At 43.5% G+C, this 28000-nt stretch overlaps 1 protein-coding gene across 1 annotated transcript in view; it reads right to left on the bottom strand.

Annotated features, from left to right (window-relative positions):
• The window catches only part of LOC133410117 (cytosolic phospholipase A2 beta-like), a 40003-nt gene extending 12525 nt beyond the window's left edge, over positions 1-27478 (bottom strand). The window contains exons 1-18 of the mRNA XM_061690876.1: positions 27435-27478; positions 26301-26373; positions 25973-26103; positions 14790-14918; positions 11054-11088; positions 10909-10969; positions 10396-10468; positions 10195-10331; positions 9918-10049; positions 8551-8591; positions 8418-8460; positions 8057-8111; positions 7581-7705; positions 7305-7394; positions 4306-4340; positions 4058-4196; positions 537-673; positions 5-227 (exon numbers count right to left, since the gene is read on the bottom strand). Coding sequence (XP_061546860.1) covers positions 5-227; positions 537-673; positions 4058-4196; positions 4306-4340; positions 7305-7394; positions 7581-7705; positions 8057-8111; positions 8418-8460; positions 8551-8591; positions 9918-10049; positions 10195-10331; positions 10396-10468; positions 10909-10969; positions 11054-11088; positions 14790-14918; positions 25973-26103; positions 26301-26373; positions 27435-27443 — 1668 coding nt within the window. The 5' untranslated portion in view covers positions 27444-27478. The remainder of the gene's footprint in view (positions 1-4; positions 228-536; positions 674-4057; positions 4197-4305; positions 4341-7304; positions 7395-7580; positions 7706-8056; positions 8112-8417; positions 8461-8550; positions 8592-9917; positions 10050-10194; positions 10332-10395; positions 10469-10908; positions 10970-11053; positions 11089-14789; positions 14919-25972; positions 26104-26300; positions 26374-27434) is intronic.
• Between the last annotated feature and the right edge of the window lie 522 nt (positions 27479-28000).

The raw sequence follows: 28000 nt of genomic DNA, 5'->3' as shown, positions 1-28000 counted from the left end.
CCACCTTCCCAAAAATGACATGTTCAAATAGCAACCCTGCTACATCAGTATCTGACACAATATGCCCTTCATTTTTTTTTTTTTCCAGTTCTTGCTTGTAGTATTCCAGGTTTTCCAGACTGAATAAACTTACTAAATTCTTAGTCATCTCTTTTCTTATTTGAGCGATGGTACTGTCTATACCATCTTGTGACCAGTTTGCTTCTTGAGACAAGGCAGCCATAGTCCTATGAACAAGGAAAATGCCAATAGTGTTAAAAGTTCAAAACGAATATGTAACCTTATTTCTAAACAATGTATGAAAAAAAAAATCATCCTTAATTTAACATGAGAACAATTAATTAGTTTAGTTCATAAATTACAGTCTGGGAATTTTGTTAAATCACTCAACATTGTGGTATACACAATTACAAAACTAGTCCTTTGTGGTAAGGTTTATCCATATCCAGCGACATTTCCACTTTTTTTTTTTTTTTTAAACCACAGCGTAAGATTACTATGGAGTTACATTTCAATGTCTGAAACACTTAACTCACCAAGTAGATCCAGACACTCCTGTGATATAAGAGACAGTATCCAGAACATTTATTTCTTTCAGGCTCTTTAAACTGCCAAATAAGCCTGTCATTGCTCTGGATCCTCCCCCTGAACCCACCAACGCTATAATTGGCACCTAGATAATGAATACACAGGTGGAAAGAAGACAACAAGTGAAACCTAAGAGAAGCTTTGGATCAAAAAGCAATACTTATTTCCACTTGGTATAAATATTTCATTTCTACAGTGGAAACTGTGAAGTCATACAAAATATATTACAGGTTGCTGGTCAAGCTCGAATTCATTCCCCATTTAGAATACATTTGCCCATGAGAAATAATTGGGATAGAAATGATCTGTTCCAGGGATGCTTATGCTTGGACATGTGGCGCTCCATATAAAGTAAATCATTATAAGTAATAATTCCAAGGTCTTAATAAATGTATTTAATTTTAAAGTCTTATGCTATATTTGTTAGCTCCAAATACCTGTGACTTAAAGTTTTTTTTACCTTAAAATGCAATCATTATGTCTTTTTATTATTTTTTATTATGTCAACCAACCAACTCCCGAGTTGTCAGTCGATTTTTGTCGAGTCGAGTCTAAAGACAACAAGATGTTGTTGTTGAATGTGCAAGATGACAAACGTGTGTTCCTCTTTTTTAAAATGAATGCTTTGTTTTTGATGCTCACAAGAAATTCCAAATTTATACTGAAACCTATTTATTTGTTTTATTTATTTTTATCTGTGTTTGAAATTGCATCACTAGAAATGGTTGCAGACAAGAAAATGCACTTTCCTGCTGGAGTAGATGCACATCATCCTCATTAGGGTCACGGGAGTGCTGGCGCCTATCTCAGCTGACTCCGGGCGAGAGACCCTGAACTGGTCACCAGCCAATCACAGGGCGCATAAAAACAAACAACCATTCGCAGTCACATTCACACCTACTGGCAATTTAGTCTTCAATTCACCTACCATGCGTGTTAAGAAGTACTCTTCTGCCTGCCTCTCTGATCACCTTGGCTGCAGTGGTCCAGTCTTCTGGAAGCTCCTCCCGTCCACCGAGAGCCTGTCTCACCTCTTCCCGAAAAGCTGCACAACACTCGTCCTGTCTCAGCTTCCACCACATGGTTCTCTTCTCTGCCTTTGTCTTCCTAATCTTCCTCCCCACCACCAGAGTCATCTTACACACCACCATCCTATGCTGTCTAGCCACACTCTCCCCTACCACTACCTACCACTTCAGGAGGCATCCTTCGCCACAGCTGCCCCTCACGTTGTCCAGCTGCCTTGTGTCAACCGTCAAGACCTTCAAGTTCCTGGGAATTACAATCTCTCAGGACCTGAAGTGGGCGACCGACATCAACTCCGTCCTCAAAAAGGCCCAGCAGCGGATGTACTTCCTGCGGCTTCTGAGAAAGAACGGCCTGCCACCGGAGCTGCTGAGACAGTTCTACACAGCGGTCATCGAATCGGTCCTGTGTTCTTCCATCACAGTCTGGTTTGGTGCTGCTACAAAAAAGGACAAACTCCGACTGCAGCGGACGATCAAAACTGCTGAAAGGATTGTCGGTACCCCCCTTCCCACCGTTGAGGACTTGCACGCTGCCAGAACTAAGACAAGGGCATGCAAAATCCTCTCGGACCGTCCGCACCCCGGTCACCGGCTCTTCCGGCTCCTTCCCTCAGGTAGGCGCTACCGATCAACGCAAACTAGAACTAGTAGACATTCCAACAGCTTCTTCCCTCTTGCGATCAACTTCTTAAACACCTAACCTATAATTCCATTACAACAAGCTGGAAAGTTTTTGAATTGAGTTCGTTGTCACATTTCTGTGGGGCCAATTATGTATTACTTGTGCACTCACTGTAGTTGTCTCGCCATGCTGCACTATTTGCATATACTGGCCACTCATGCCGGAGTAGCATCTGCTCCATTTGCACACTGATTGAGGAGTATCTGTAACATTTGCACAACCAACATTGTCCCAGATGATCGCACTACTCGTCACTTTAAACCGCATACACTCCTTGAAGTCTCAGCGCCCTTTGCACAATGGTCATTGCACCGGACTATTGCAATATTAGTCATTCTGCATCTTTTTTGCACAATTGTTTTTTGTCAATGTCTTTATGTCCCCAAAGTGTTCTGTCAATTGACTGTCTGTTGTACTAGAGCGGCTCCAACTACCGGAGACAAATTCCTTGTGTGTTTTGGACATACTTGGCAAATAAAGATGATTCTGATTCTTACAGTCGGTAATCTCTTTCAGATGACAATCGTCTGCACAAGATGTAATCCACCTGCGTGCTTCTACCTACGCTCTTGTAGGTCACGCTATGTTCTTGCCACTAATCACGTTACACATAACACCCTCAATTTCAAGTTTCAGCTTCATTGCTCGATCTGATACTCTTTTCACCTCCAAGACATTCTGAGCCAACTTTTCTTTTAAAATAACCCCGACTCCATTTCTCTTCCCATCTACACCATGGTAAAATAATGTAAACGCTGCCCTAAACTTCTAGCCTTACTGCCTTTCCACCTGATTTCCTGGACACACAATATATCAACCTTCCTCCTCATCATCATGTCAACCAACTCCCGAGATTTTCCTGTCATAGTCCCAACATTCAAAGTCCCCACATTCAGTTCTAGGCTCGGTGCTTTCCTCTTCTCTTTCTGCCAAAGAACCCATTTTCCACCTCTTCTTCTTCTTCGACTTCGACCCACAGTAGCTGAATTTCCAACGGTGCCCTGCAGGTTGACGGCGCCGGTGGCGGACATTGCTAACCCGGGCCACGACCGATCCGGTATGGAATTCTTTGGATGAACGCTCATATTTGTTTGGCAAAGTTTTAAGCCGGATGCCCTTCCTGACGCAACCCTCTGCATTTATCCAGGCTTGGGACCGACCGACAGTTTGCACTGGCTTGCGCCCCCCCATAGGGCTTGATTATCAAATTAGGCTATATGTGGCCCCTAAACTAACCTAAACTTTGACACCCGTGGTTTAAAGATTCCACAGTTTATATTATATTTCTATATATTTCTAAGATTCTGATATCGTGCCCAAAGAAGGACAGCCACCTCTAACACTGCACCACATCTTTGGTGTGGTTATATCCAGTAAGCGACTCCCGTTAAAATAACCTAATAACTAAATGTCTCTGGGGCTGTCCAGGAAGACCTTAATTCAGATCACTGAAGTAGTCACCAAACAGTTTGCTGCCAAAATAATGGGTGGATATTTTGATAACAATAACTGCAGCGAAAACATAAGCCTTGGCATTCAACGCATTTTTCCTCACCAATCCTGTAGGTTATGTCCATCGATCTAAAGGCACCATTAAGAAGAATATCTTGAATGAGGACCTCTGGGTAAGAGTGCGCACACTGGCCATCATATGAAAAGTGCCAACAATTAAATTTTTGACAGTGATTAAAATATACTGTAAATTGTGCCCAAAGTCAAGGATGTACTGTTTACTTAACATCATAACATAGTTCTGTACCTGGTCTGGTGATGGTGGAGATGCAAGGCCAAGGAGCTTTTGCATATTCTGACCGACAATGAGCTTCCTCTTCTTCAAAGACTCTTTCTCTTGTTGTGGAATGTCAAAATCCAGACGAACTGCAATTTGGTCATGGACCCTGCAGATTTTCATGGGGGAAAAAGAAAACGGTTGTAAATACGGCTAGTCAGTTAATCGACATTTCCTACTTTCATATTTAGAGCACATAAAAAAAGAAGGATGTTTACCATTCATGTGTCTCAACCTTTAAATCCACCGTATCCTGTGGTGGAGGGGAAACACCAGTCATTACAACCAATTTTCCACCAAGTTTTTATTTTTTTATTTTTTATAAACTTACTCATACAGTGGGTATAAAATGTTTTCAGATCCCCTTCAATTTTTCGCTTTTTGTATTATTGCAGCCATTTGTTCAAATCATTTAAGTTCCGTTTGTTCCTCATTAATGTACACAGCAGCCCATATTGACAGGAAAAAAAAGCGTAATTGTTGAAATTTTTGCTGAGTTATTAAAAAAGAAAAACTGCAATATCACACAGCCATAAGTATTAAGACCCTTTGCTGTGACACTCATATATTATCAATTTCTTCTGATCATCCTTAAAATGGTTCTACACCTTCATTGGAGTCCAGTTGTGTTTGATTATACTGATTGGACTTGATTAGGAAAGCCACACCCCTGCCTTTATAAGACCTTACAGCTCACAGTGCATGTCAGAGCAAATGAGAATCATGAGGTCAAAGGAACTGCCTGAAGAGCTCAGAGACAGAATTGTGGCAAGGCACACAAATGGCCATGGTTACAAAAAGTCCCAACAGTAAAGTGTTTTTCAGCTGCAGGGACAGGACGACTGGTTCCAATTGAAGGAAAGATGAACGTGGCCAAGTACAGGGATATCCTGGAAGAAAACCTTCTCCAGAGTGCTCAGAACCTCAGACTGGGCCGAAGGGTCATCTTCAAAAAAGACAATGACCTTAAGCACACAGCTAAAATACCAAAGGAGTGGCTTTGGAACAACTCTGTGACTGTTTTTGAATGGCCCAGCCAGAGCCCTGACTTAAACACAATTGAGCATCTCTGCAGAGACCTGAAAATGGCTGTCCACCAACGTTCACCATCCAACCTGAGAGAACTGGAGAGGATCTGCAAGGAGGAATGGCCGAGGATCCCCAAACACATGGCTGTATTAGGTCGAAAAGGTGCATCTACTAAATACTGAGCGAAGGGTCTGAATACTTATGGCTGTGGCTTTTTGGGCGTGGACAGGGTGGAGTCGGCTACTCCAACATCTGCGCTCATTTCCACGTTGATTGGAATGTATGAAGGAAATGTGCTTGGATTCATGAGTATGCAGAGTTTCATACATCGGAATGTTTTTGTGCGTACGACGTTTTCTGGATTTGAGCATACGCCATGTTTTAGGCGGAAATCCACACAAGTCTTTGTCCATGAGGCCACAGCTGATCTGCGTTCGTGAGTCGACACTGCAATCCTTGCTATGATGTACAACATCAGCGCGTAGTCATTGTGGGGAAATTACTCGCTTCATAAATCCCAACTTTGCCTTCTCTCGCTCTGAGTCAACGCATTAAACGCTCACACGCTCATTTAGTTTAGCCCAGCGACCACACACGATGTCCTCTTTTCCATTTTCGTACGCCTCATTCTCTTCCATTCGTTTACCCTTGGAGTTATTTGCTTATTGTAGTTGTGTATTTCATTAAATATACCATAAAATTCCAAACGTGGTCGTATTTTGTGTGTGTTATGAATTTGAGTAAACCTCTGCGACCTCGGACTCAAAATGCCGTACAGTGTAGCAACCTACAGATCATGAGACTGATTTAAAAAGGTTTGTCGTCACTTCGCCTAAAGTTCAACTTGAAAAATTTTACATGGTGCCCTTTTCGAGACATTAGTTTGATTTTAACAATCGAAGCAAATTTACGAAAAGCCGGAAGTAACGCAAACGTCGCTCCTGGGTTATTACTTTATCCTAAATTAATTAAAATTTGTATTTCATACATAATCGCTACATATATATAGCCACCCATCCCTATCCATTCTTAATATCACTTATCTTTATCACACACAGCTGATTTTGGGTGAAAGGCGCACTGCACCCTGAAATGGTCTCCAGTGAGTCGCAGCTCATATATACTGTATGTATACTGGATGAACCTTGATTTGTGCACTGATGCACAGCCGTGTTGGAACAGGAAGGGACCATGTCCAAACTGTTCCCACAAAGTTGAAGATGTCCAAAATATTACCTCAGTGAAAGGAAATCTGAATGCTTCAGCAAGAGATTTTGTACAGTCAAAAGGTTTAGGAATTACCCTTTACTGTTCCAACATGTCTGGACACCAGTGCACAAACCAAGGTCCAAGACATGGATGAGAGTATTTGGTATAGATTAACTTGACTGGCCTGCACAGAGTCCTGCCCTCAACTCGACAGAACACCTTTGATCAATTTTGACTGGGCAGTGAGTCAGTTCTTCACATCCAACATCAGTGTGTGACCCCACAACTATGCTCCTGGATGAATGGGTAAAAATTCCGCATGTGTGTGTGTATATATATGATATTTTTATATATATATATATATATATATATGTGATATTTATAAATATGTGTGTGTGTGTGTGTGACACATACAAAAGGCTACCCCTGACCAAATTGGGGCCCGAAGCGAAATTTTATTTGGAGGTTGCTTTCTGACCTCCTGGATGAGTGGTGGCTGTGCTCTTGGGGCAATTTGGGTAGGTCGGCCACTCCTGGCAAGGTTCACTACTGTTACATGATTTCTCCATTTGTGGATAATTGCTCTTGGTTTGCTGGAGTCCTAAAGCTTTAGAAATTGCTTTGTAACCCTCCACAGATTGATAGATGTCAATTACTTTGTCTCATCTGTTCTTTAATTACTTTGGATTGTGGCATTTTGGAGCAGCTTTTTGAGATCTTTTGCCCGACATGTTCTATCGAAGGGATTTCTTGGTTGAACAGGACTGGAGGTAATTGGCCTTGTGTGCGGTCAGTGAACATGAACTTTTTCCCAAAAATTTGATTAGCCACAGTTAATTCATATATATATATATAATATTTTTACTTACTTCTCTACCACTTTTATTGTTCACTTTATAATTTCCTCAGTTCACAAGAATGAGGCTGTTCAAATTTGTGCTGAATCATCCTGGATTTTGATACATAAATTATTTCTTACCTGATCAATGACAAGGGACACTTTGCTCGTGTCTTCAGGTCGTAACGGCTGAAGCCTTGTAGAACTCAAGGTGGTATCAACAGCAGAGGACTGAAAGACAATAAGCAGAGGTACTCTAGACTCTAATCCCGCCACTTGCATCAGGTTTCAAGAGAAACCACACAGCCTTGAACCAATACCAACACAACATACAGACTGACTACAAAGACATACAGTACATTTCTTTGACAGAGGAAATAATCAACCCCAAGTTATATTATCTATACAAAAACTCACTGCCACTCCAAGTTCAGTTTCCAAATCTCTGTTGACATAGAAACGCAGCTTGGTGATTTCCTTCGCTGACAAACTCTGATTCTCAGGACAGGCACCATGAACCTTTATAGTTTTACCCAGAAAATCTATCAAAAGCAGGAAGAAAAATCTTGATTGATTTATTGTGTTTGATGTTCAGGGATATACTGTACATCTACATCTCTGCGTCAGTCGCGAAGGTTTGTCATAACTTAAAAAGTAGTCACCATTGCTCGCATTCGAGAAGGCCATTTTTGAATTGTCCTAACCATTGTATATCAAAACAGTTTGTAATGTCAGTGAATATTAAGATTCATGTTACAAATGTGACCAATCAAACTGAGTCATTGACAAGTGTAAACTTTAAGTCTTATGCAGTGTATCGTTGAGCAAGAACAGAATTGTACATTCCACTCTAATTTATTTGGCTAGGCAGACACTAACATATTGTACAATACCATAATTGTTTAGAAGATTGTCAACACTGATGTCCAAAACAGAGAATGGGCCAGCCTAAAGGAAAGATGCATAAGACATTCTAATAAGTACTACTGAACATGTCAACGCAACAGAATATAACAGTTTGATATTTGACATTACAATATTTATTTATGTTTTGCTTTTGATTTGTTGCTGCCCGGTGTAGTGTCGTTAAATTATGAAATGATGTGTGAAATTGATCGTCTGCTCATGTGGGTGGTTTCATGTGTTCAGAGAACGTACACACAGTCACACCGGAATGGGTCATTTGAAATGTACACGTTAATAGACAATCGCTTAATGTGCTGAACACATAATGGTGCTATTAACGTGTCTTACCATGAGGATGCCATTACTGAGATATTCACACGAGGGCTCCTCACTAAAAAATTGAAAAGATAGACTTGATAAAAATAGCGTATTTCTTAAATTGGAGAGCACATATTTTATCAATATGTTAAAGGTCTATCACCTGTGAAGCATCTCAAGTTGAATAAAAATTTGGTCCAATGTCTGGGGGGGGGGGGGGGGGGGGGGGGGGGGGGAAGGTCAGGGTTAGCAGAGAGAACATCTCACGATGATCTAGTGTTGTAGTCAATACACATAAACCAAAAACAAGACATTGATTCGATTACACTAAGTCAAGGCCAAGACCAGGTTAAAGAATCTACAGTAAGTCCGGTACCTACAAAATGGTACTAAGGTGTGTGTATATATATTATATTACGGTGGCATGCAAAACAGTATCACAAATTGTGAAACACTTTTCAGAAAACAAATTCACAAAAACCAAAACACTTCAATTCACAAAATACGAAACAAATTAGAAAATACGAAACAGCTGGAAAGGGAACGTCCCATTTCACAGACATTCTTAGGAATCCCACACCCTTTCTCAGCAAGACCCGCCCCGCTTCAACATGATTGGCTCCTGCATCGCGGGAAGGGTAGGCTACGCAGATGTACCGAGATGTCCATCCCAAATATCCTTTTTTTAAAAAACTAAGACGTTTCTGATGGTTAGGTTTAGGACTAGGGTTGGGGTTACGGCAGTTTCGGATGAGTTAAGGTTCGGATTATGGTGGTTGAGGCTGGCGCACACCGAGCACCGGAGCCGAACCCGACTGAACTATGGCGCAGTGCGCGTGGCTTGGCAACTGTTTCCTTGAGCGGCTGGCCGGTCGGCCACTGGTTTTGACGCGATTCAAAATGATAATGTCCATTGCACGGCGTCTTCACGTCCCAGTTTACATTCCATCAAAATGCACAGAAGCTTTCCCATGCATGCTCTCCCCGTACCTGCGTGGTTTTTCTCCGGGCACTCCGGTTTCCTCCCACATCCCAAAAACATGCATGGTAGGTTAATTGAAGACTCTAAATTGCCCGTAGGTGTGAATGTGAGTGCGGATGGTTGTTTGTTTGTATGTGCCCTGCGATTGGCTGGCAACCGGTTCAGGGTGTACCCCACCTCCTGCCCTATGATAGTTGGGATAGGCTCCAGCACTCCCGCGACCCTTGTGAGGACAAGCGTCTCAGAAAATGAATGGATGGACTTTAAGCGTGGCCGTTTCAGCATAGGAGACATTTATCATATAAAACCAAGTCGGCATAAAAACAATTGCTAAATTAGACTTTTTTGTTGTTGTCTTTACCGTTATTGACCAAATTACATGAAAATGACCCATGTGCTGATTCACAATCCTGGTTATTTCACAAACAAATCCCACGGTGTATTGGTGAAACACTGCTGTCAGTAGTAGCTGGTCTTGAAACGGCTTGACAATATATCCTGAGTTTGAGACGGGACTGAGATCCCCCAAAAGTATTGTTTGCATTTACCTTAGAATTTAAGTTGAACGCGATTCTTTCTTTCTTCCCAAGCGTGAGGTTGTTGAGATCGAACAGAACAGTTGAAATGATGTCATCATATGAAATGGGGTCCTCGTCATGTAGCTTGATCTCTAAAACATTCTGAGGAAACATTGGCCATTCTTATGATTCACAGTCTGCAGTCATGAACTCCTCTTCTGCTCTCCACGTCAAGACAATGAAATATATGCAATGTGCAATATATCCCTCCTTTCATCTGATGTCTGTTGATTTTCTATGGACTTACTTTCAGATGGGAGGGGACTCTGAAGGTGAATGTTTCATTCCACTCCGGATTGCACTTATTGTGCACTGTCGTCGTGTTGAAAGCACTTGCGGTCGCCGTAGGAAGACAAAGAGTGACATAGTAGTCTGACTCTGAAACTGGAATTTAAGTTAAGATTCAATGTTTGACCTTCAAAATGCATGAAGAGAATGTTGTACTTACAGTAATCGCTGGAAGAGCTTGTTTTGACTTTGAGTACGGTAACATTTAATTTCCAGTAAGAAACCACTTCCTTCTGTTGAACGACCCAACAGAAAAAAATTGACTTATCTTGTTTGAATAAAACAACGGAACATAACTCCAAGCTTTCAGTGCAACATGGAGAAATGAAATAACATAAGTGACCAATTGTTATTTTACCGTACCTACAGTATTCCAGTTTGCAGTTTAATAGAGTTTCAACAAAAATGTTCTTTCCTCAATAATTCACTGGGGTTTAAAAAAAAAAAAAAAAACCTTCCTGCTTGATAACTCTGTCATGGAATTGTAACTATTTTCTGATGTAGACCACTCGTACCTACTAGACCACATAATCTCATTTATCTACAGTAAATGTCGGCGAGCCAGGACTCCTTGGATTAGAATGTTTGCCTGACTTGTGCTTAAACAATCTTACGTTGATTTAAAATGTGTTCATCGCTGTTACAAGCACATTCACATTCTTTATTGCTGCACATCGATGGAAGTCTTACCCCCTGAATGAAGGCCTTTGAACGGACTGGCAACTTTCTTGTCACTAAAGAAACGATAAAGAGCAAAACTTACACATTTCTCGAATTTCCATGCATTTAAACAGTCAAAATCAAAACAAAAACGTTACCTCTCCTTCAGGTCAAAGGCGATCCAAAGTTTACCCTTTAAAGATATAGACGATACATAGCAGTATAAGGCGAGGAATACACACGCGATTACGTAATTGACTTTGATATGATAATCGGCCCGTTCACATGCAGACTACATCAAAACTATACTAAGTATACGGTACATATGCCCAGTATATACAGTAGGTCAATGTCAAATAAAGCTACTAAAAATCAATTTTTTTAAAAATGATTTTCAATATAGATGTAATGCATATTTTTCAGTGCCGAACAATGTATTTGAAGTCTCATTTAACTTAACTCGAAATGTATTAACTCATTTTTTGAACAGTATTTTTAAGTTCACGACAAAAAACAAAATGTCAGGTGGTACAGCCAAATATTTATAAAACAATATATAACATTCTTAATCATTTAAAAAAAAATCTTTTTATTCAACTTTTCCAAACAATACACAATAATAAAGCGTCTCGATAAAACGTAAAAGAAGCTAAAACATTTTTTTAACAATGTGCTTTGAAGGATAACAATAATATTGCGAACCTAAGCACAAAGAGCTTGATCAATAAACAATTATTTTCCCTATTTTTTTCTCTTAATGAGCCACACATACCCATACACACATATTGACATCTGTTTATTATATAACCGTTCTTTAAAAAAAAATGAAAAATTCTATATAACAAAGAAAAATGAAAAAATTAATTCCATCCATCCATTTTCGACTGCTTATCCGAGGTCGGGTCGCGGGGGCAGTAGCTTTAGCAGGGACACCCAGACTTCCCTCTACTCAGCCACTTCATCCAGCTCTTCCGGGGGGATCCCGAGGCGTTCCCAGGCTGGCCGAAAGACGTATCTCCAGCGTGTCCTGGGTCGTCCCTGGAGTCTCCTCCCGGTGGGACGTGCCCGGAACACCTCACCAGGGAGGCATCCGGGAGGCATCCGAATCAGATGCCCCAGCCACCTCATCTGTGTCCTCTCGATGTGGAGGAGCAGCGGCTCTACTCTGAGATCCTCCCGGATGACAGATGACCCTATCTCTAAGGCAGAGCCCGGACACCCTGCGGAGGAAACTCCTTTCGGCCGCTTGTATCCGGGATCTTGTTCTTTCTGTCACGACCCACAGCTCGTGACCATAGGTGAGGGTAGGAACGGAGATGGACAAGTAAATCGAGAGCTTCCCCTTACGGCTTAGCTCCTTCTTTACCACAACAGACCGATACAAAGTCTGCATCACTGCAGACGCTGCACCAATCCGCCTGTTGGAAACGACCGGAAATGAGTCCGATTTACTGCCGGATATGGGGACCAAACTCTGTTTTCGGTCGTACAGGGACCGAACAGCCCGTATCAGGGGGTTCGGTACCCCATACTCCCGAAGCATCCCCCATTCCTCCCAATAACGCCCTTCCAGGTCTCAATGTCTTTGCCCACGTGAGGATTGAAGTCCAGGTCTCAATGACTGAAGTCCAGGTCTCAATGTCTTTTGCCCACATGAGGATTGAAGTCCCCCAGCAGAATGAAAAAGTCTCCAAAAAGGGTGAGTACTCATAACTGCTGTTTGGTGCATAGGCACAAACTACAGTCAGGACCCATCCCCCCACACGAAGGCGGAGGGAGGCTACCCTTTCGTCCAGCGGGTGAACCCCAATGTACAGGCGCTGAGCCGGGGGGGCAATCAGTATACCCACACCTGCTCGGCGCCTCTCACCGTGGGCAACTCCAGAGTGGAAGAGAGTCCAACCCCTCTTGGGAGGACTGGCACCAGAGCCCAAGCTTTGTGTGGAGGCGAGTCCGACCACATCTAGTCGGAACTTCTCGACCTCACACACCAGCTCTGGCTCCTTCCCTATTTGGGAGGCCTATTAATTTTAGATCACTCAACAGACGAATATTATGGAAGATCGGAACCTGACAGTTCAAAATTTAGGAGAGTTTCTGTGTATCTAGTGATCGGAAGCACTGTACAGGTGTACAAGGCCAAAGAGCATGAAAGTAAGTGTCCGGAATGTTTTTAGTATAATGAGTACATACAGCATGTCTGATTGAGATTAGCCCTTTTTATGCATCCTATATTGTATAACGTGTGATCTACGTGTGAGTACTTTTCACTGGATTAGCTGTAAATTACTGTTTTTTGTCATTGAGAATTTGTGTCTGCAGATTTGCATCCAGTGGACACTGACAGGTCTTTTTCCCATTTTGCAATTGGTAAATCTATTGAATTAGTCCTTGAGATTATTTGTATATGCTTGAAATTATTTTTGTTTTGTTTTTGGGAGTAGTTCCACTATTTTCGAAACAAAAACGTGTGATTCTAAAGTACTCACGAGTGTTGGGAATTCTTTAGGATTTAGGGTTAGTATTGAAGCAAGTTACCACCTCTAATTTGAAAGTCTTGGAATAAAGTAAAGGGGTATTGTTAAAGACCCCCAAAATGAAAATCCATATTTTGTTTCATCCATCCATCCATTTTCTGAGCCGCTTCTCCTCACTAGGGTCGCGGGCTTGCTGGAGCCTATCCCAGCTGTCATCGGGCAGGAGGCGGGGTACACCCTGAACTGGTTGCCAGCCAATCGCAGGGCACACACAAACAAACAACCATTCGCACTCACATTCACACCTACGGGCAATTTAGAGCCTCCAATTCATGCATGTTTTTGGGATGTGGGAGGAAACCGGAGTGCCCGGAGAAAACCCACGCAGGCACGGGGAGAACATGCAAACTCCACACAGGCGGGGCCGGGGATTGAACCCGGGTCCTCAGAACTGTGAGGCTGACGCTCTAACCAGTCGGCCACCGTGCCGCTATTTTGTTTCAAAATACATGAAATATGTTTGAACTTAAGTGCTGAAGACATGCAAAGACTGAGAAAAATATATTACTGAATTGTTGAGATACGGTTTAAAACTCTCAACTCTTCAACATTTTTGGGCGTGCCTAAAGACTATCCCCGTGACATCTTGAGGATGCGGCTCCCCCACAATATAAACACAAAGCGTCCTTATTCCATGCAGTGGCCATTAGGTGGAATTGCACTTCCTTGTTCATAAATAACTTCACCCAGTTCTACCAGTATAGCGTGCACTTGGCCAGGAACTATGCCCACAACTCAGAAAAAAATACATCCGAACCGGATGAGATCCGCCGCCCACCGCCCATTGGCGGCCTGAATGCGGCTTAGAGAAGCCGCCGGAGGTTCAGTAAAACAGCATTGCAGCCATCAGCCTCAGTTTCCCAACTACACGTTGCGGGAACGAGAAGGGAGGAGAAGGAGAAAAATGTATCCATGAGGACCGGTAGTGCGCCGTGCGCTGTGGCTGCATAGGTTGCGCTATGAAAGCGTGTTATCTCCATCGCTGAAAATTCCGCTTATGACCTGTAATAGAAGGAAGTATTTGACATCTGAAAGGTCCAGGAAGGCGGGATTTTCAGAGCTCTCATGCGACATGCCCAAAGCATCTGGAAGGTAAAAGAACGCCTCAATTCTTGACCATTTTGAAGCCTGAGTACTTGGTGATTTATTTTTTTCATCGATTCATTCATTGTCCATCTTGTTAACGAGTCATTTTTGCTCAATTTTGGGGGTCTTTAATCTCAAAATTGGGATTATGCAAAATCGGGGTGAATGATATGATGCTGACTGAGATTGTGTGGTTTCGAGATTTTTCCACCGAGATAATATTTACACTGCGATAACGTAACCCGACTGAACAAAGTGTTGGCAATTGTACCTGTGGCTGGATAGCAAATTCCTTGATTTCCCTCTGCCCTACTGTCAGGGTGCTGATATCAAACCTGATTGTTTGAATCACATCGTCAAATAGGAGGTCCTCATCATGCATCTTAATCTGGAGAGTCGTCTGGGAACAGAAGAGAAAACATTCAAGACTACTGTTTCTGACATATTGACATGCAGTGAAATGTATTTCATTATATGTCTCTTGTGTGCACCAGACTGAAATCGAGTATAACACGCACGCGCACACACACACACACACACACACACACACACACACACACACAACAGGCCTTTTAGTCATTCATACCCAAGATTGCAGGTTTTTTGAGGACTGGGATTATTGTGGAGCGTTTGAAATATGATGGTACTTTCCACAGTTCCAGAGATCAATTGAAGATCTGTGTGAAGACTGGAGAAGAAATGCGAAGACTGGAGAAGACTGGACCAGACTTTGACGCAAGATGGGGACACAAGGTCTGGGCCTGCTGCTTTGTTGATCTGCATAATTTCTCTTTGTGATGTTAATTTCTTTAGTCAGCTGGTTTCTAGCGCACTTATACAGGGCTCTATCCTCACTTCGATAGGCGCCCTCTTTAGGCTGGCGAAGTTGCTTCAGTTTAGCGGTGAAACACGGCTTGTTGTTATTGAACGTGTAAAATGACTTTGTTTGTACACACACATCTTCACAGAAACTGATGTAGGATTTAACAGTGTCCATATATTCATCCAGGCTGCCAGTTGAAGTTTCAAAGACACGCCAGTCTGTGCAATCTAAACAGCTTTGCAGTTCTATCTTTGCTTCATTGGTCCACTTCGTCAGTGTTTTCACAAGAAGGCTTTGCCCATTTACAGTAAGTTTTTGCCTGTATGTTTGTATTAAGTGAATTAAGCAGTGATCAGATGAGCCCAGAGGTGCACGCGGGTAAGCACTGTTTGCGTCATTTCGCGTAGTATAGCAATGGTCAAGAATGTTGTTTTCCCTGGTAGGACAGTCCATGTCCTCGTCGTATTTAGGGAGTTCTTGGTTGAGTTTAGCTTTGTTCAAGGCCCCAACGATAATGATAGGTGAGTCTTCGATAATTGACTTTGTGGACACGTCATCGGACTTGTATCAGACAGTGGGACTGGCAACCAATCACCACCTGGTGGTGTGTTGCCCCCAATGGTGGCGAAGATGCCGGTCTGACTTGGCAGACCCAAATGTATTTTGAGGGTCTGCTTGGAACGTCTGGCAGAGTCCACTGCGAGAAGGAGTTTCAACTCCCAGCTCTGGCCGAACTTAAACCACGTCCCGGGGGGGGGGCGGGAAACATTGAGTTCAAGTGGGTCATGTTCCTTGCCTCCATTATTGAGGCGGCTGACCGCAGTTGTTGCTGTAAGGTGGTCTGTGTCTGTCCTGGATGCAGTCAAGCTGAAGAAAGAGTCCTATCGGTCCTTCTGGCCTGTGGGGACTCCAGGATGCAGCTGATGGGTACCGGCTGGCCAAGCGGAATGCAGCTTTGGTGGTCGCTGAGGCAAAAATAAATAATTGGTCTGGGAGGATTTTGGTGAGGCCATGGAGGCTTTTGGAAGGGTTTGAAGAAATTCTGGTCCACATCCGGTGTCTCAGGAGGGGGAAGCAGTGCACCATGTGACACCAACACTGTGTCAAGTGGGGACAGGCGCTGCTGACTTCAATTCGACATGTGGTGAATTGGAAGGGGAATACTTTGAAGACCACCTCGATTCCACTAACATGCCTTCCTGTGAGGAAGCAGAGTCTTGGCACATCGAGGTAGGCTCTCTTATCGCTGAACTTGAGGTTACCGAGGTGGTTCAAAAAGCGCTTTGTGCCAGGACCCCAGGGGTGAGTGAGATCCGCCTGAAGTTCCTAAAGGCTTTGCCTCTGGATTGGCAGACTGGTGGTGGTCCCTCTTTTTAAGAAGGGACCGGAGGGTGTGTTCCAACTACCGGGGTGGTGACACTCCTCAGGCTCCCTGGTAAGGTCTTTTCAGGGGTTCTGGAGAGGAAGGTCCATTGGGAAATCTAATCTCAGAGTCAGGAGCGGCAGTGTGGTTATCATCCTGGCTGTGGAACACTGGACCAGCTCTACACCCTCAGCAGGGGTGCGGTGCATGGGAGTTCGCCCAACAAGACTACGTTTCCTTTGTGGACTTGGAGAAGGCGTTCGAGCCTCTGTTCCCCTGGGGGTATAATACTCCCGGGAGATCTCAGGACCGAAATCGATTTGTGATAGTGGGTATCCGGCGCCTGGCCGGGGGTTTTCAGATTGGGTGGGGGTTAAAATTAAACGCGCACTTACCGAATATCTTATAAGAAATAAAATATTTCAAGATAAAAAATACAATCATTTCAATAAACAAACAAATGTAAAATCAAACACTTTTACAGGGCTCTACACCAACTTTTCCATTGGTAGCACTGGACCAAGCATGATGTTTGTAGTCTCACGTAATTGGCATACCATAGATTTGTATATAATAAATTCAACAGTGACTCCAGTTATATCTGAAAAATATTTTACTGTGAAGATGAAGTTTGTCTGCAACAAGCAGTGGCTGACTAAACGGGTTATATCTTTTTTTATATATGTTTATATGTAATTATAATTTTAAAAGACAATGGAAACTTCAGATAAAAGCAAAGCATAACAAAAGGCATGTATCTGTTTACATGTATGTATTCTGCTTTTTTCACTTTTTATAAATGCTGTACTTAAAGTGAATGTAATAGGAGCATCCCTTAATATCAGCATATATAGGATGGGTTACAATCAGGGAAAAAACTATGAGTGTGATTTGAATATAAAATGTTTCTTTGTCAGCAAATGAGCAGAACTTTAAGTGGCTTTACAGTACAAATCCTGTGGCCATATGAAGTCAAGTGGGATGCTGAGCTGACGCTGTCTTGTATTAATGGTGGACATGAGACTTAACAGTTGCATATACAGTATCCCCGGCCCCACCTGTGTGGAGTTTGCATGTTATCCCCGTGCCTGCGTGGGTTTTCTCCGGGCCACTCCGGTTTCCTCCCACATCCCAAAAACATGCATTAATTGGAGACTCTAAATTGCCCGTAGGTGTGAATGTGAGTGTGAATTGGTTGTTTGTTTCTATGTGCCCTGCGATTGGCTGGCAACCAGTTCAGGGTGTACCCCGCCTCCTGCCCGATGATAGCTGGGATAGGCTCCAGCACGCCCGCGACCCTAGTGAGGAGAAGCAGCTCGGAAAATGGATGGATATAAAGTATACTGTATCCTTATTTGTTTCAAAAAGATCATTTACATCATTTTAAAACTGTTTAACTGTGGACAAAGGAGTCAATTTACATGTTGGGGGGGGATGCATCGTGCTCGGCAGTGCAGCTTTGGTTGGCGGCAAAATCCTAAACTCAAAAGGTCCTGAAGACTGTACGCAGGCCTTTACAAGCGAAAATACACACAAATACCAACGAAAACCGTACCGATTGTGCTGTGATGAGACACCATTACGCCGGCTGGAGCAGCGTCACTGGCAAAGGGAAGGATCGATACTGTCTGAAATGTCGATGTTGCTGATACCAGAAGATCGTGTCTCAAAATTAAATATCAATACTTGTGATACTTTAGTCATTAGCGAAACCGTAATTTCAGTATGGTCGCAGAAAGAAAATCGGTGGTATGGATCATTAGCAGACACACAAAAGGAGTCCATCACGGCACAATTTCCACGCAGAAAAAGCCAAAATCGGCGGGCAAAATTCAATTGTGGCAGCCTGCCACTCATAAATGTACAACCCCAATTCCAATGAAGTTGGGACGTTGTGTTAAACATAAATAAAAACAGAATACAATGATTTGCAAATCATGTTCAACCTATATTTAATTGAATACACTACAAAGACAATATATTTAATGTTCAAACTGATAAACCTTATTGTTTTTAACAAATATTCATTAACTTGGAATATTATGGCTGCAACATATTCCAAAAAAGCTGGGCCAGGATCATGTTTAACAACATTCAATAAACGGTTGGGAACTGAGGACACTAATTATTGAAGCTTTGTTGGTGGAATTCTTTCCCATTCTTCCTTGATGTACAGCTTCAGCTGTTCAACAGTCCGGGGTCTCTGTTGTCGTATTTTACGCTTCATAATGCGCCACACATTTTCAACGGGAGACGGGTCTGGACTGCAGGCAGGCCAGTCTAGTACCCGCACTCTTTTACTCCGAAGCCACGCTGTTGTAACACGTGGAGAATGTGGTTTGGCATTATCTTGCTGAAATAAACAGGGGCGTCCATGAAAAAGACGTTGCTTGGATGGCAGCATATGTTTCTCCAAAACCTGTATGTACCTTTCAGCATTAATGGTGCCTTCACAGGATGTGTAAGTTACCCATGCCATTGGCACTAACACAGCCCCATACCATCACAGATGTCAGCTTTTGAACTTTGCGTCCATAACAGTCCGGATGGTTCTTTTTCTCTTTGGCCTGGAGGACACGACGTCCACAATTTCCAAAAACAATTTGAAATGTGGACTCGTCGGATCAGAGAACACTTTTCCACTTTGCGTCAGTCCATCTTAGATGAGCTCAGGCCCAGAGAAGCCGGCGGCGTTTCCGTGTGTTGTTGATAAATGGCTTTTGCTTTGCATAGTTTTAATCAGAATCAGAATCAGAATCATCTTTATTTGCCAAGTATGTCCAAAACACACAAGGAATTTGTCTCCGGTAGTTGGAGCCGCTCTAGTACAACAAACAGTCAATTTACAGAACACTTTGGGGACATAAAGACATTGACAAAAAACAATTGTGCAAAAAGATGCAGAGTCCTCTAGCACTTAGAGCAGTTCGAACGACTAATATTGCAATAGTCCGGTGCAATGACCATTGTGCAAAGGGCGCTGAGACTTCAAGGAGTGTATGCGGTTTAAAGTGACAAGTAGTGCGATCATCTGGGACAATGTCGGTTGTGCAAATGTTACAGATACTCCTCAATCAGTGTGCAAATGGAGCAGATGCTACTCTGGCATGAGTGGCCAGTATATGCAAATAGTGCAGCATGGCGAGACAACTACAGTGAGTGCACAAGTAATAAATAATTGGCCCCACAGAAATGTGACAACGAACTCAAGTCAAAAAATTGCCAGCTTGTTGTAATGGAATTATAGGTTAGGTGTTTAAGAAGTTGATCGCAAGAGGGAAGAAGCTGTTGGAATGTCTACTAGTTCTAGTTAGCGTTGATCGGTAGCGCCTACCTGAGGGAAGGAGCTGGAAGAGCTGGTGACCGGGGTGCAGACGGTCCGAGAGGATTTTGCACGCCCTTGTCTTAGTTCTGGCAGCGTGCAAGTCCTCAATGGTGGGTAGGGGGGTACCGACAATCCTTTCAGCAGTTTTGATTGTCCGTTGCAGTCGGAGTTTGTCCTTTTTTGTAGCAGCACCAAACCAGACTGTGATGGAAGAACACAGGACCGATTCGATGACCGCTGTGTAGAACTGTCTCAGCAGCTCCGGTGGCAGGCCGTGCTTTCTCAGAAGCCGCAGGAAGTACATCCTCTGCTGGGCCTTTTTGAGGACGGAGTTGATGTTGTTCGCCCACTTCAGGTCCTGAGAGATTGTAATTCCCAGGAACTTGAAGGTCTCGACGGTTGACACAAGGCAGCTGGACAACGTGAGGGGCAGCTGTGGCGAAGGATGCCTCCTGAAGTCCACGATCATCTCTACCGTCTTGAGCGTGTTCAGCTCCAGGTTGTGTCGCCCGCACCACAGCTCCAGCCGCTCCGCTTCCTGTCGATATGCAGACTCGTCACCGTCCTTGATGAGGCTGATGACAGTGGTGTCATCTGCAAACTTCAGGAGCTTGACAGTCGGGTTCGCTGAGGTGCAGTCGTTCGTGTAGAGAGAGAAGAGCAGCGGAGAGAGGACACAACCTTGGGGCGCCCCAGTGCTGATGCTGCGTGTGGATGAGGTGGCCTCCCCCAGCCTGACCTGCTGTGTCCTGCCCGTCAGAAAGCTGTAAATCCACTGGCAGATGGCAGGTGAGACGCTGAGCTGGAGAAGCTTGGTTGAAAGGAGTTCAGGGATGATGGTGTTGAACGCTGAGCTGAAGTCCACGAACAGGATCCTCACGTAGGTCCCTGCACTGTCGAGGTGTTCTAGGATGAAGTGCAGTCCCATGTTGACTGCATCATCCGCAGACCTGTTCGCTTGGTAGGCAAACTGCAGGGGGTCCAGCAGGGGACCTGTGACACTCTTGAGGTGGTCCAGCACGAGACGTTCAAAGGACTTCATGACCACAGATGTCAAAGCGACAGGCCTGTAGTCATTCAGACTAGAGATTGCAGGTTTCTTGGGGACTGGAATGATGGTGGAGCGTTTGAAGCAGGATGGAACTTCGCACATTTCCAAAGATCTGTTAAAGATCTGAGTGAAGACTGGAGCGAGCTGGTCCGCGCAGACTTTGAGGCAGGATGGGGACACATGGTCCGGTCCTGTTGCTTTGTTAATCTTCTGTTGTTTGAAGATGCGTCTCACATCCTGTTCATGGATGGTTAACGCAGAAGTCAGAGGTGTGGTTGTGGTCGCGGGTGCGGCCGGGTTGGTGTGTGGAGTGAAACTGTCCTTTTCAAATCTGCAATAGAAGGTATTCAAGTCGTTGGCTAGTGTGGTATTGTTCTCAGCTTGGGGGGATCGTCGCTTGTAATTAGTCAGCGATTGGAATGCACGCCAGACTGATTTCGAGTCGTTCGCGCTAAACTGTTTTTCCAACTTTGCTGCATAGATCCTCTTTGCAATGTTAATTTCTTTAGTAAGCTGGTTTCTAGCTCGATTATACAGGGCCCTGTCCCCGCTCTGATATGCATCTTCCTTAGCTTGGCGAAGCTGCTTAAGTTTAGCAGTGAACCACGGCTTGTTGTTGTTGAATGTCCGAAATGATTTTGTTGGTACACAAACCTCTTCACAGAAACTGATATAGGATGTGACAGTGTCCGTATATTCATCCAGGCTGCCAGCTGAATTTTCAAAGACACTCCAGTCTGTGCAGTCTAAACAGCTTTGAAGTTCCATCTTTGCTTCATTGGTCCACTTTTTGACTGTTTTCACTGTAGGCTTCGCACATTTAAGTACTTGCTTGTACGTCGGTATTAAGTGAATTAAGCAGTGATCAGACGAGCCCAGGGCTGCACGAGGTATAGCACGGTATGCGTTTTTTACCGTAGTGTAGCAGTGGTCTAAAGTATTATTTTCCCTGGTAGGACAGTCGATGTGCTGCTTGTATTTAGGGAGTTCGTGGTTGAGTTTAGCTTTGTTAAAGTCCCCGAGAATAATGAGGGGTGAGTCAGGGTGTTTTTTTTCAATTTCGTTGACTTGTTCGGCGAGCGTTAGCAATGCGGCGTTCGTGTTAGCTTGCGGTGTGATATAGACTCCAGCCAGTATAAACGATGCAAACTCACGTGGCGCGTAAAATGGTTTACAGTTCAGAAACAGCGACTCCAAATGCGGGCTGCAGTGTGTGCTGAGCACCGTGACGTCCGTACACCATTTTTCGTTTATATGGAGGCATATCCCGCCGCCCTTCGTTTTTCCCGATGATTCCATGTCGCGGTCCGCTCGATGAATGTTGAAGCCGGGAAGCGTGACGGCGCCATCGGGTACAGCGTCGCAAAGCCAGGTCTCCGTGAAGCACATGGCCGCGGAACGTCCGAAGTCTTTACTGGTCTTTAACAGAAGATGAAGCTCGTCCATTTTGTTGGGTAGGGAGCGTACATTCGCGAGGTGGATCGACGGGAAGGCCAATCTGTGTCCTCTCTTGCGGAGTTTCACCTGAATTCCGGCTCGTTTTCCTCTGTGGCGCCGCTTCCGCATCCATGCGCCGAAAACCGCGGACGCCGCTCCGGTGAGTAACTCGGGGAAAAAACTGAGCGGATTTTCGAAAGTTGGTGACAGAAAGTCCGGAGTAGCCTCCTTGATGGTTAGCAGGTCTCCCCTTGTGTAAGTGAGTCGTGTAAGGTCTCCAAAGACGGACGAAAAACACAAAAACGAAGACAATACTAGAGAGCGCGTTACCGAGGCGGCCACACTGGTAGGCGCCATCTTGAGTTGCACTTACGGATGTATCGCCGAACTGTGTTTACTGACATTGGTTTTCTGAAGTGTTCCTGAGCCCATGTGGCGATATCCTTTACACATTGATGTCGGTTTTTGATGTAGTGCCCCCTGAAGGATCGAAGGTCACGGGCATTCAATGTTGGTTTTCGGCCTTGCCGCTTACATGCAGTGATTTCTCCAGATTCTCTGAACCTTTTGATGATATTATGGGCCGTAGATGATGAAATCCCTAAATTCCTTGCAATTGTACGTTGAGGAACATTGTCCTTAAACTGTTCAACTATTTTCTCACGCACTTGTTCACAAAGAGGTGAACCTCGCCCCATCTTTGCTTGGGAATGAAGCTCCTTTTCTACCCAATCATGGCACCCACCTGTTCCCAATGAGCCTGTTCACCTGTGGGATGTTCCAAACAGGTGTTTGATGAGCATTCCTCAACTTTCTCTGTCTTTTTTGCCATCTGTCCCAGCTTGTTTGGAACGTGTTGCAGCCATACAATTCCAAGATAATTATTATTTGCTAAAAACAATAAAGTTGATCAGTTTGAACATTAAATATCTTGTCTTTGTACTCAATTAAATATAGGTTGAACATGATTGGCAAATCATTGTATTCTGTTTTTATTTGTTTCACACAATGTCCCAACTTCATTGGAATTGGGTTTGTACATGTGGAAAACCCTGCTAGGTATTGTGGGAAGTGCTCCAAGAGTATGGGGTATCCGACCCCTAACACGGGCTGTTCGGTCCCTTTACAACCGGTATCAGAGTGTGGTCCGCATTACCAGCAGGAAGGGGGATTCGTTTACAGTGAGGGTTGGACTCCGCCAAGACTGCCCTTTTTCACCAATTTTGTTCACAACCTTTATGGACAGAATTCCTAGGCTCAGCCAAGGCATTGAGGGGGTCCAATTTGGTCACGTCAGTATTACGTCTCTAAATATTTTCGATATGATTCTTTCTGAGGGCATTTAATTGATCATAACTGGACTTTTCTTATTCTCTTAGAAGACGTTTCACCTGTCATCCGAGTAGGCTTGGTGTGGAGAATCTCCTATTTATGCCACGCAAAACCACACATGGTATCATTCTTTTGGAATGCAAATAAGGGACAGTCCACACCAAGTCAGGCTCGTGTTGTCCTAACTAAGCCTTGTTGCATTAACTGATGAAGCCTGCTCGGCTGAGAGGCAAAGGGTCTTTTCAGACAACCATAACATTCCAGTTGCGATTGATTCAATGCCCTGAGAATGAAATGACCTGGATGAATGAGAATATTCGTCGGCATGATGTGGTTGTGTTGGCTTCATCATGCCACAATCCTCAACTCTTACTGGAGCAATTTTCAGCCAAGTGTGAAGCAGTTCTACAACCATTCCAACTTTGTTGAAAAACGGTGGAGTGCCCTCTCCAGGTGGGGGATGAGAACCTTCCCAAAGTGGAGGATTCAAGTATCTTGCTCATGAGTGAGGGAACAATGGATTGAGGCATGAACAGGCGGACTGGCAAGACGTCTGATTTGCCTGTCGAGCTACTGTACATCCCTACCCTATGGTCACGGGCAGTAGGTCATGACTGAAAGAACAAAGATACAAACCTCAGGATCCCCCCGGAAGAGCTGGACGAAGTGGCCGGAGAGAGGGAAGTTGGGGCTTTCTCGCTGAAATTGCTACCCCACGACATGACCTTCGATAAGCGGAGGATGGATGGATGGATGGATGGATGGATGCTGACCTATTCTAAAGTGTTCAAAATGTCTTGCTCTTGCTGGTAGTTTTGCACCAAATGAAGAAACCAAAACACCAAGTTAAATTACTATGCCAATTATCAATAAAATTGCATTTATACAGTAGCTATGTCTGCAGAGCTGCCAACCTGCAGAAATTCATTTCTAGAACAATTTTTCTGAATTGCCCTCATTTTAAAATTATGACAAGAGCATTACCACCTTTGGAACCCGCTCCAGCGCACGTCCTGCAGCCACATTCCGAACCTGTTCTGATCGCGCACGTCCTGCGGCTGCCTTCCAAATCTGTTCCTGTTGTGCACTTCCTGCGTCCACCTCCCGATCCCGTCCTGGCATTGCACGTGCTGCGGCCAGTCACCCACCCTTCTGCACCGTGGCGCACGTCTTGTGGCCACACCCTGACCCTTTTATGATTCTGCACGCCATGCTTCTGCCTTTCAACACTGTTCTGACACGGGCATCTTCCGACCCTGCACATCCTGCACCTGTCTTCCAACCTTGAGTGGCCTCAACATTCCTCATGCACCTGGCATCACAGCTGTTGTGCAGAGGGGTGTGAGCGATCTCGTGTTGGGCGTCACGGGCACCAACCAGACTGGCCTCAATGGGTATTTTTCTCTGGTTGTGATCAGCAATCCAGGTACAGCTTTAGCTAGCTGGCCATAGCTCGTAGGTAGCTGGGGCAGTGCAAAATAGCGTGCAACAAGCATTCCCCGATACAAACAGCAGAAAGCAGGGAGATTGTTCAACGTCTAAGTGGCGTTAGTTTTTTTTTTTTTTTTTTTTTTTTAATATAAATATAGCATACACAACCGCGTGCTTTGCCTGCATCATCCCAAAATCCTATTTCTCCCTTTTTATTTTGACGGCAACAGTCTTTCGGACGAAAACCAAAAATGTACTTTTTGGACATTTTTGGTTGGAAATATTTGGTGGGCGAACGTTCAGTGCATCACTAAATAATGGCTCATCAAAAATGCTTTTTGGGGGGTTTTCTGAAAAGTGATTGTTTGGGAGATGCGAGGATTCCACCGAGCAACAGCGATAATGATGTTGAAAAGATGCAACACAACTTCTTGAGCATCATCACTCCCCCAAGACTCAGGCTCGGGACACTCAATCTTTTGTTGCCTAGATCCCTGCATTTGTTAAAAAAAATTTTGTGCAGACTAATACTTGTAAAATAAATACCTATATGTACAGTAAGCCATACCATTTTTATTAAGTTAGTTGATAATAATTTTTCCCAAGAAATGTCTACTTATTTCCTACATTTTGTGCAATGTGTCTGCTCTTCACATGAAATTCCATGTATTTGGAATCTTTGAAGGTCTCACCTGGAGATTATTATGGAGTCTGAAATTAAAGCTTTGGTTCCACTCTGGGTTTTTGTTGTTGGCCACAGTATTTGTCTTGAAAACAATTGCAGGTGGGAGAGTCAGGGTGATGTAGCAATCAGACTCTGACCCTGAAATACAGATCAGCAATAACACAATTAGGACAAAATAATAAATAGTTTTCTTGGTCTCCCAAATTTTAGGCAATTTAGAATGGCAATTTAGATACAGACTTGAATTTTAAAAATACGAATGACATATTCATAAGAATTAATATCACAACCATGTACATTTATTCTGTTCAAAATAAAAGAATATTCTCACATACAAAAGTCTGATGAGCGAATGTTTTCTGCCCTCAGTATGGTGACACTCAGTGTCCAGGAGGAGACAGGCTCATTCTGTAGAAACATGCAAAACACATAACACTACTCTTGTTCGGGTCTGATGCAAAACATCATGCAAACCAGCTAGCTTAATGATCATAGTTTAAATACCAAATATGAGACATTTGAGTTTAATATTTTTAGCTGAAAATTTGCAAGTAAATGCTTTTCGGGGCACAGCACAGTATAATATCAATGCAAACATGTATTGCCTTAAATGGTAGTCTTCGTATTTATTATTCAGGGAAAAGTGAAGTACCAACACAGTAACTCAAAGTATCTGCAATAAAGTGCAGCGCTCAATAGAAGTACACCTCAGCAGATTTCTTAGAGAACCTTGAGTCTTTCCGAACATATTTTCTATGGTATTCCATACACGACAGTACTAAAAAAAAAACTCAATACTCATACAAATGTTGGGCAAATGTTACAAGACAAACTGCGTTTAGCAGGCAAGTGTAGTCAAAATTCTGAAAAATGTTCGGCTCAAAAGCTCACTCTTCTAAGTGGGTGTACTAATTTATGTATTGCTCTGATATTCCATGAATTGAAGTGACATGTTTCTTAAGCAATTAAACATTTTATTTTAAAATGTGTTCCCCAAATGTGTTAAATGTTTTTAGTGACTACGAGAATAATAGACCAGACACAAGAACGGAAGTCTATTGCTTCAGCCAGGACAATTGTCATGTACAATGAGTCAAATGAGTCCTGTCAGTGGACTGATTGGAGAGGTCTACTTAGTACTCGAAAAGGTGAACGACTGTCATCAAAGGACATGAAACTACTTTTACAATTGTATTATTCCAGTGTTCACAAAAACCCACTGTAATGTGTATGTAAACCCAGTTTATTCTCAGGGCATGCCATCGATTCCATGCCCTGAGAATGCAATGACCTGGCATAAACACAGTTTGAAAGCAAAGCCTTTTCCTTTGCGTAATAAGGTTTCCATTTTATTTCAACTCAGTGATAATGCAAATGGGAACAAAACATATTATTACACGAACATAAACTATCAAGTCAAAGCATCATTATTATCAACACTAAATGTCGCTAAATTCAATCAAACTTACCATTGCCATTGCGACCGTTACAGCTCAATACAAGTGAATGAACAGTCTCACTCAGTGAGCTCTCTCTGAAATATTATACATTCATAATGCAAATAACGTGCATGTGTATTTGTATTTCTGCTTGAACCCATCAACTACTCCCTCCACCCAACAGGTGGTTCTACAAGGTAGCTGTAAGTTTTACCTTAGCCTCATTTCCAGCAAATGGTACAGTTTGGTTTAGTACATAACATCTATTCGGTGAGCATTTCTATCGCTGGTGTGTTGCTGATGGCAGATTAGCATAGCAGATAACTATATGAACTCTGTAAATAGCTTGAAACCATAGCTGCAGGATTGCATGCAAGAAAGAATAAAACAAGTAAACAAAACATCTTTAAACTCTAGACTCCGGTGGTGGCGAGGTAGATTAAGAAGACAAAGACAGAGCAGAGAACCATGTGGTGGAAGCTGAAAAAAGGAAGAGTGTTGTGCGACTTTCGAGAAGAGGTGAGACAGGCTCTCGGCGGACAGGAGGAGGTTTCAGAAGACTGTACCACTACAGCCAAGGTGATCAAGGTAATAAT

This window comes from Phycodurus eques, chromosome 11, assembly GCF_024500275.1.
Source record: "Phycodurus eques isolate BA_2022a chromosome 11, UOR_Pequ_1.1, whole genome shotgun sequence".
Lineage (NCBI taxonomy): Eukaryota > Metazoa > Chordata > Actinopteri > Syngnathiformes > Syngnathidae > Phycodurus > Phycodurus eques.
Note: the sequence above shows the minus strand (reverse complement) of the source record. Positions and strands in the feature narration are given on the sequence as shown.